Raw genomic sequence first — 9,371 nt, forward strand, 5'->3', positions numbered from 1 at the left:
CGCAAGTAAACAACGCTGCCAGGCCCGTTGCCCCGAGTCCCGTCCGAGCTTTCTGGAAAGGCCCAGGCCCGGCCGTCGCTATAGCAACCGAGCCCCGCGCCACTCTTCCCGCCTCTTCACCGCGGGTACTGCCTCGACCAATCCGCGAAGGCAGCAGCGCAGCCGAGCGCTGCGATTGGTTGTTGGGGGAGGTACCGCCCTTCCGCTTTCCGCCCAGCTTGCTTCCGGTTCCGGTTAGCAGTAGCGTGAGGGCTCTGAGGAGACCGGTGGCGGGCAGGATGGGGCTGAGCGCGGAGGAAGCGGCGGAGCAGGAGGATCGCTTCGATGGCATCCTTCTGGCCATGGCGCAGCAGCACCAAGGCGGCGTGTGCGAGGTAGCACCGCCGTTCCCGGGGCGGCCAAAGCAAAGCCTTTCCGTGCTCCCGGTGGTGGTTGGGGGGGGGAGGAGGAGCGGGCGGGCCCGGGAGGAGGGGCAGCGCGTGACTTCCGGTCCCGCCGCGGCTGCTCTGCGGGGCGCGTGGTGCTGGCGAGGAGCTGAGGAGCCGCGGGGCCGCGGGGCGCGGCCGCTGACAGCGTGCGGATCCCCTTTTCTCGGCCGCGGCGCCGCTGCGTGGTGCAGGAGGGCGGGGACGTGAGCGGGAGGAAGGAGCCGCTTTTTGAACGCAGCCACCCGGCGGCGGCCCCCCTGGCTCCTCCTCGCGGGGCTCTGAGGTTGCGGTGCGGCCTCGCTTTTACTCACGTGGCAGCTCAAGTTGGGGTCCCGGAGCTGAGCTGCAGGAGGGGTGTATGGGAGCATCCTCCCCGCACCCCAAAATTTTGGGGAAGTGATGCTAAAAACATCTCCTTGTTCAATCCTCAAAGTTCAGGTTGGAATACCGACAAGATGTCATTCCTGATGGGAGAAAAAAAAAATACAAGGGAAAAAAAACCAGTATTCTCTGAGAGAGTGCGTTTCCATTCATCAGTAACACTTGGCAGGTAGCAAGGCAGTTAGTGGGAAGCAAAAGGACTTCGGTCTTTTGTAAAAGCAAACGGGACACAGAGCTGGGAAGGGTGGGTTTAGACATGCAAGGCAGCAAAATACAGTACGTGTGTAAACCTGTACACATACACATGTATGAATATGTGCATGCTCAGTGTTCCTGAATCAGATGGATCTAATTAGCAGCTTGGGATGTCCATATATGTGTTTCTCCAAAGTGATCTGAGAATAACACGCCTACACTATTAATGTAAATCACATAGATGCCTCCCCTGAAAAACAGAGCCAGGAGGTAGATTTTCACATGACCACTGAATGTTTTCTCTGGGAAACAGTCAGAGGGTTTCATTATGGAATCACAGAATTATGATCCTGACACATATGGGAAGAGCAAAATAAACACTGTTCACTAAACATGAGGTGCCTTGGAGTGATGTGGTCTCATTGCTCTGGTTGGCTGTTTTTTTTTTTCATCCTTTTCCTGTCCCCCTTCCTTGTTCCCAGCTTGTGAACACATTCTTCAGTTTCCTGAGGCGTAAAACAGATTTCTTCACTGGTGGAGAAGATGGCGTAGCAGAAAAGGTAACAAACCACAATCTGGCAAGTTGTTATGTCTTTTGATTTATGTGTCAGCCATGTTTATGCCTTGCTAAGCCTTCCTTTCCTGAACATCCTAAAACCCTCCCATGCAATTGGGGATGAGCGGTCTGTAATAAAACTCACCACTGACACGAGGTAACAGTGAGCTGTCCCTGCTGTGGTGAGGCACGATTGCTTGCTCAGGTGATGCTGGTGGTGCAGGTATTTGCCATGCTCTGGCCAAAGGCTTGTTTGGAAAGCAAATCTGCCAGACACACTGACTGAACGGTGACAGACACTGCAGTGCCGATAACCGCGTGTTGCCTTGTTTGTTCACCTCAGAAAAAGCTCAAAGTCCACATCTGCACACAAGCAGCTGCACCTTTGTCTCTGGGCTGCTGTAACTGTAAGGACTGAGCGTGCTTTGGCTCGTTCCAGCACAAGTTAGCCAGATTTGCTGAAGGGTTCTCAGTTGTACTTGCTGTTCCCCCTCTCACTTAGCATGTGAACTGCTTTGTAATGTTTGGCTGGACGCTGTGTCTGCCCTGCTTGCATACAATCTTTGGGTGATTGCTGAAGGGATTACAGGGAAGCTGATGTTGTAGAAGGGTCTGATACTTTTAGATCCCATGGCCAGTATGGAACAGAGGGAAAAACTCAGAGTGCACGTCTTTGTAAGCACTTTTTGATTACTAGAACGCCCTGTGAGCAAAACAGGTGCTGTTGCCGTGGTAAATGTATTAGGGAAGGCATTAATTGCTAAATGGAGATTCTCTCTAGTCTCCAAAGTAACAATTAAGGCAGGTAAGGGAAGGGAAAGTGGATGGTTTCAAAGGAAGAATGAAGTCTAGTGCTATTTTCCTTACATTAGAGGACATATCTCAGATTCCTGGGGATTCTGTGTTCCCAGGGAATGAAACTGAGTAGCAGTTGGGAGATTAGCTCTGATGGGTGCTTTTGGGGGTCCTGGCTGCTCTTATTGGAACTTCTGTAGCTAAATAGCTTTGCTCCCTGTGGGTGCTGTTAGGAACAGAGGCTGGGAGATGCATGTCTTGAGTTCTGTGTCCTAGGAGACACTGGACTCAGGCTGTGTAAATAAAGCTTGTTTTGCCCTTTAGAAACAAAGCAGAAATAGCTGGTGGTTGGTCACAAAACTGATTGCTTTGAGTTTCTCTGGAAATGTGCTGATTTGTCACAGGGTTTCTGGGATGTACGTAAGGAAGTAGCTGACACCTACGTCTGAGAACTCTCTCCACTCTGATTTCTTTTCTGAGATTCTGTCTGCATTGTTTTCTGGAGCAGATCTCATCCGTGTTGCTTTGCACGGTGCTCTCTGGCATTCCTGAGCACCAGGCAGTTGCTCTGGCTTCCTGCCTGTATACGGAGCTTTCCCTCTGAGCAGCACAGCTGTTTGCATCAGAGACCTTGAGAGTTTGCTTTTCATAGACACAGCAGTGTGAAAGGTTGAAGTTAGGTTAGAAGCAAAGATTTCTGGTGGAACTTCACCCTCAGTAAAATGAGCTTTTCAAATCTTCCTCCTCTAAATCATGACGCTGTTAAACTGTGATACTTATTGATTTCTGCTAGATTTTGCTGTTGCAGTGGTAGCAACAATTCCAGGAGCTATAGAAATTCTTCATGGCAAAGGTTTTGTAATCCAGACATTAATATGCCTGGGGAAAGCCCAGCTGTGGGAGAGGTCAGAAGTAGGCATAAAAACTAGGTCCAGTGTCTCCATTCTTCCAGCTTTCCTGAATGTATGGAGTAGCTGTCAGATGGCTGGGTTAGGAATGCTGGAATAGCACAAAGGACAAAAAAGCAAAAAACTTTGGTATATAGTGAGTTGGCTTCATTTGGGTTTGAAAAAAAAAAAACCAGGGTGATTTCTTCATTTTTTTTCGACCCTTTGGTATGCATCCCTGTCTTCCAGCTGATCACAGACTCCTTCAATCATCACAACAAACTGGCTCAAAAGGAGCGGAAGGAGAAGAAGGCTCGACAAGAGGCAGAACGACGGGAAAAGGCAGAGAGAGCTGCAAAGCTTGCCAAAGAAGCAAAACAGGAAGCAAATGAGCCAAGGATTAAGGAACTTACAGACGAGGAAGCAGAAAGGCTGCAGCTGGAAATCAATCAGGTGAGAGCTTCGCTTGGCACGTATCGGTACCAGCTTGGTTCAGGTTGTCTCCTCCATTTGCCAGTGCACGTTTCAAGTAGTGGGAGTTGTTTAAATGGCTTGGACTCGCTCCTTTGCAGCATCAGAACCTCCTGATGGGAGCAGGTGGGGTGCTTCTGAAGTGAAGCACTCTAGAACAACTGTTAGATTTTGGTGTGGGTTTGCCCGTGAGTCCCTCTGCCCTCAGCAAGTTATTGCAATACCTTCTGCTATAGAAGTTGAAGCTGCCAAGTGTCAGATGAGCAAGTAACACAAAGTATCAACTATTCTAATGTGTTAATCCTCTTTTTAAACAGAAGAAAGAGGCACAAAAAGAGGTTAACAATGTCCCGGTGAAATCCTCAGAGGATGAAGGTGACTCTTCAGATTCTAACAAACAGGTAAAACTCATCTATGGATTTCATTTTAGACTGAGAGAAATATGTTTCTGGATAACCATGAGAACTCTTGTGAATATTAGGGGATGTCCTGCCTGCCTTTCTTTGAGAATATGCACTGGACCTGATTTTCTCTTTTGTGCTGTGCCCTGGTCATAACAATGCTTAATTCCCAAAGATTGCAATGCCTTTTTTTTTTCTGCTTGTAATTTTATTTTAACAGAAACAGCTTTTCATTTTGGGTTAAATTTATGCAAATATCAGATACATTTTACTGACCTGAAACTCTTCTAAAAATCTGTAATTGTGAAGGATATGTGGAGGCTTGAAAAACTTCCTTTCACTTTACATTGGTTGGTTAGGAAACAGATGAAGAAGACAAAGATGAGAACGATAAAGGAAAACTTAAACCCAACGCTGGCAATGGAGCTGATCTCCCAAATTATAGATGGACACAGACTCTTTCAGAGCTGGATGTAAGTACTGCCTTATACACAGGGTCTGAGGGATCTTAGCCACAAAATAAAAGTAGCTGCTGGTAAGAATAGTGGACCTGAAGGTTGTTAATTTTACTTAATGACAGCATTTCAGTAGCTGGAGGACAGCCTGGTAACTAAATAAAATTCCCAGAAGCTGTAGTTAACTCTGCCAAGCTTTGGCAAACAAAGTTAGAACAGGACGTGAAAATCTGCTTCCCTTCCTTAAAGATACATTGGCCACTCTGTTGCTGAATTTACACTTGTATCCTTTCACCTCTTGCTCGACCAACAAGAATTATCGTATCTCACTCTGGCAAAAGGCAGAGTCTTACAACAGCAGCACAAGAGGGCAAGGAGAGACTTAATTGCTCTGCTCCTCACACCTGACCTTTGTCTGTTCCAGCTGGCCATCCCTTTCAAGGTGACCTTCCGGCTGAAGGGGAAGGACGTGGTGGTGGATATCCAGAGACGGCGCCTCAGAGTTGGCCTGAAAGGCCATCCTCCTGTTATTGATGGAGAGCTTTTCAACGAAGTGAAGGTGGAGGAGAGTTCCTGGCTGATTGAAGATGGTAAAACAGTCACCGTGCACCTGGAGAAGGTAAAGCAACATTAATTGGGGAGGGCTGGGACTCGTCTGCCTCTTCCCTGGTGAAATCAGAGTCACCAAACTGATGAAAGCACAGGGCTTTATGAGCTGGAACTGAAGAATCTTGCTTGTCCTTGGTCCAGTGTCAGAGATGCTATTGGAAGCCAGGGTATTGCCACTTGGTCCTGCTTGCAGCCTATCTGCAGGGGGGTGAGGCACTGGCACAGTGAGGTGGTTGTGCTCCACCTCTGCAGACACTCAAGGTTAAGCTGGAGGGGCTCTGAGCACTGATGGAGCTGTGGGTGTTTCCTGCTCATTGCAGGGGAGTTAGACCAGGTGGCCTTTAAAGATCCCTTCCAATCCTAAGGATTTTATGATGGATTCTGGATGATGGATTCTATAATCCAGGATCTCCAGTTAATTTCTCAGCAATTCAGGAGAATCTGAAGGAAATCAGTATTTTGAAGTTGCTCCTTAGTGCATTCATGCTATTCTTTCACATCTGTTGTGACATGAGCAGCAGTAAGGTCTGTCCTTGGATTTTCATGTCCCTTCTGGGCCTCTACAGGCAATTTTTTTATTGCAATCCTGTTTTGTTGTGCCAACCATGACATCTAACGTGCTCCTGGATTTGTCAGTTGTGGAAATTCTAGATAGCTGAAGTGATTAGAAATGAAAGTAATGCCCTTTATCCACGTTCAGATTTTACTAACTCTTAGAGAACTGTCAAATAAAGTTTGATTCCCGACATAGCATGCTAAGAGCAAGTCCAGGAAAAAGAAATAATTTTTGCTTCTTCATTCCCTCAGATCAACAAGATGGAATGGTGGAACAAACTAGTCTCCACAGACCCAGAGATCAATACCAAGAAAATCAATCCTGAAAACTCAAAGGTAAGAACTCCCTCTGTTTGAACGAATGAAGCCTTCTCATAAACACATTCACATTCAACTTCTGTAACTTTGTTCTACCAGCAAAAAAAAAAACAACACTGGGAGCACTGCTGCGTGTGCTGCTGTCTTATAGGTGCTCCCAAAACTTCAACTAAACAAAACTGAGATAAGTTAGAGTGTCTAATATTTCTTTAGCTTGTGCACACAGTGTTGTGTACATCAGAATATCTGTGTTCTGTGCAAGCAGTGTGTGTGTGTGTGTGTGTGTGTGTGTGTGTGTGGAGCAAAGTGAGTTCAATTCTGATGGAATTCCTTGGTTTCAGTTGTCAGACCTGGACAGTGAGACTCGCAGTATGGTGGAGAAAATGATGTATGATCAGCGACAGAAATCCATGGGCCTCCCCACATCTGATGAACAGAAGAAGCAAGACATTTTGAAAAAGTGGGTATAGCCAATTGATTTGTGGGTGCTTGCTTTCCCATGCCCCTCTCTCCTCTTCTTCCTTCACACCAATATGTAGCGGTGTTACTGAGCGAGGAGCAGGTCGCCCTTCAGTTCTACCTGAGTTCAGATCTACAGTTACAAAGTCACTGAATTGTTGGCTAACCACCAGCATCTATAAAAGCCAATGGGGGTAGATAACATAATGAGAAATTCTGGGAATAGTCCAGCTCTGGCATTGTCTTAATCTTCTGATTTCAAGTCCAGAAAGCATGTTTGAGCATGGAAGTACCGACTCTAGTGAACTTTAACATGGTCTTGATTGTTTTCTAATCTCCCTCTACTCAGTAGCCCAGATAATCTCCCTTACACACCTGTCACCAGACAGCTGTCTCCAAGCCAATAGTCCTTTTATGCCTTTATTGCCTTGTTTGGCACAAACGCACCTTGGCAGGGAAATTACTCATGGAGCCCCCAAGGCCAGGCAGGGAGGTGTGGAGACAATTCTGAGTCAGGCATCTTCCTCGGAAAGTGCAAACCTGAATGTCTCAGGGCTGGAGGGAGGATTGGTGTAGCAGGCCTTCCGTCTGCTCCTGGCTCCTTTCCTTCCTCAGCTTATCTATTCTGGAAGAAGCTTTGCTCTGAGCGGTGCGCTGAGTTTAGAGTAGGGTGTAACTTTTAAAGACCAGACTTCCTCAGTGTCTGAAGGAGTTGTGGAATGGCAGCTGGTCCTTGCCTGCTGGAAGGTGCACATACAGGATACCTCAGCAAGATCACTGGTTCAGTGCTCTGCAAGATTACCGGCCATGTGCAGATTGGCTGGTAAGAATGGATAGGAAGCTTAGACTTTGTTCATACCAAAGTGGACTGGATGACACCCAGGTGGGTTCTGATCTCTACTGGAGAGTTCCTCCTGGCTGCTCAACAGAGACTCTGCTCTCACAGTGCATATTTCCCTGGAGATGAAAATGGAAATGCCTGCCCTGTCCCTCCATCTCATACGTACACCTCCACACACAGTTGTGTTGTATCCCATGGTGAAGTGCAGGGCAGAGGAGGAATGCAGGGAATCTCTGTGCCCTGATACCCCAGTCCTGATCTCCCGTAGGCACAGTTCACTTCTCAGAACTTTCTGATGTGGCAATCTGTGTCCAAATAGTCATATCTGCTGAGATTGCAGTACATTTGAAATCAGGTTGTGCTTAGTCTCAGGTTGCACTGGAGATATTCCCTATGTCTCCAGTAATGCATAAGGTAACACACTTAGCTTAAATCCTAATCTACCCTTATAATCTCCCCTCTGCCCCACAATCAGTGTCACAGCTGCTACGTGTCTGTCCGAGAGGTAGCAGTTAAGGGTGTGTAGCTGATAAAAAAAAACAACCTGCCATGTGTGTGGGCTTGCTGACCTTGGTGGCTGGTAGGATTGCTGATGCTACTGACCTGAGGATAAACCATTTGTAGTTTGGGGAGCGTGACCTGGGGAGCTCAGTAAAACAATCTCTGCTGTGGAGGATGTGGAGAGGAAGTGAACTTGATGGTGCAGGAAGTAGGGGTGGTTCACCCCTTGGGAGAGGGCTGCCTTGCACCTGAAAAGTGGAAGGTGAAGAGGCTGAATGAATGAGTTGAAATGGAGTCGAAGGAGTGCTGAGCCTCTCAGATACTCACTGTGTGTCCCTGGGGAGAGCTTCCTGTGTCTTCTGCTGACTTATAACTTAGCTGTTGTCTTTGTGTTTGTTGCAGGTTCATGGAACAGCATCCAGAAATGGACTTTTCGAAGGCTAAATTCAACTGATTCCAATCCTTCTCCCCGCTCTTTCAGGCAGCCCATTGAATGGGACAGGAAACATATTGCTGGATAAGTAGGGATCCCTTACCTTGGGCAAGTAAGCACTTGCAGCATCCCCAGCTGAACTTGCTGTGGAGGCAGCTCCATGAAGTCGTCCTCAGTTGTCCTGTGTTGAGCAGAACGTAAGACCACGGAACCAGTCTGCAGCAGCTCCAGTCAGAGCCATCTGTGGCAATTCCCAAGCAGCAAATAGGAGAGAAGGAGGGGCTAGAGCAAAAAAGGACAGTGAGGTTTCAAGAGCCAGACTTGAGAGATTTTAGGACATATCCTTAATGTATTGCTTAGCTTAATCTCCTAGCTCTTTGGAGCCGTTCACCTCTGCTTTGCCATTTCAGTTCTGGCTGCTGGTGCTCCTGAGTTTTTACTTCCTCCCTGCTCTGGCATTCCTGCTCTTCTGTGAAAACAAGGGCCAGTTTATTTTAGGAAATAATTACGTTTCTGCCTCCCTGAGCAGTGAAAACAGCAGTCCTTTAAAAAAAAAAAAGTCTTTCCAGTAGAGAAAGAATATTCCTCATTGCTGTAACCCATCAGTTCAAGGTAGCAGATACCATTGTGCTGCTGCCCAAAAACTGAATGGGGAAGGATCAAACTGGTTCCTTTCTTCTCACCTGTAATGGACTCTAGGTTTAATTACATCTGAACAGAGGGTTTAGTGGCTGAGTTGCACTTAGGTGCCTTCCATCCTTGCTGCTGCTTCTATTGCCAGAACTGGAACAAACTTGACCCCATACAGCTCAAGGAAGGGCTCCCATTCCAGTGGAGAGGGTGACGTGCTGCTCTAGGGCAAGGGAAGGCTAGGGGTCTGTGATTGTGGGCGAGGGGAGGGCTTGGGGGTCTTTGGGATAATGTTCTTACTGAGAGTTCACCTGCCTCTCTTCCAAGAGCCTCTCTCCCTGCTGCTTGCTGACAGGCATTGCTGCGTTCTGAGCTCCTGCTGACAGGCGGCATTACTCTGCATGGTTCATATCTTCGTTAAAACTGCAGTGCAACATAAAGGAAAAAAGTGTCAAA

At 47.4% G+C, this 9,371-nt stretch overlaps 1 protein-coding gene across 1 annotated transcript; it reads left to right on the forward strand.

Annotated features, from left to right (window-relative positions):
- Positions 1–191: 191 nt before the first annotated feature.
- On the forward strand, positions 192–9,371 carry NUDC (nuclear distribution C, dynein complex regulator). The gene is made up of 9 exons (XM_010723290.3): positions 192–374; positions 1,487–1,564; positions 3,492–3,695; positions 4,031–4,114; positions 4,474–4,587; positions 4,994–5,188; positions 5,986–6,069; positions 6,393–6,511; positions 8,255–9,371. The coding sequence occupies exons 1-9, from the start codon at positions 279–281 to the stop codon at positions 8,304–8,306; spliced, it is 1,026 nt and encodes a 341-aa protein (XP_010721592.3). The 5' UTR covers positions 192–278; the 3' UTR covers positions 8,307–9,371.

The sequence above is a fragment of the Meleagris gallopavo genome, chromosome 25, assembly GCF_905368555.1.
Source record: "Meleagris gallopavo chromosome 25, MGAL_WU_HG_1.1, whole genome shotgun sequence".
NCBI lineage: Eukaryota > Metazoa > Chordata > Aves > Galliformes > Phasianidae > Meleagris > Meleagris gallopavo.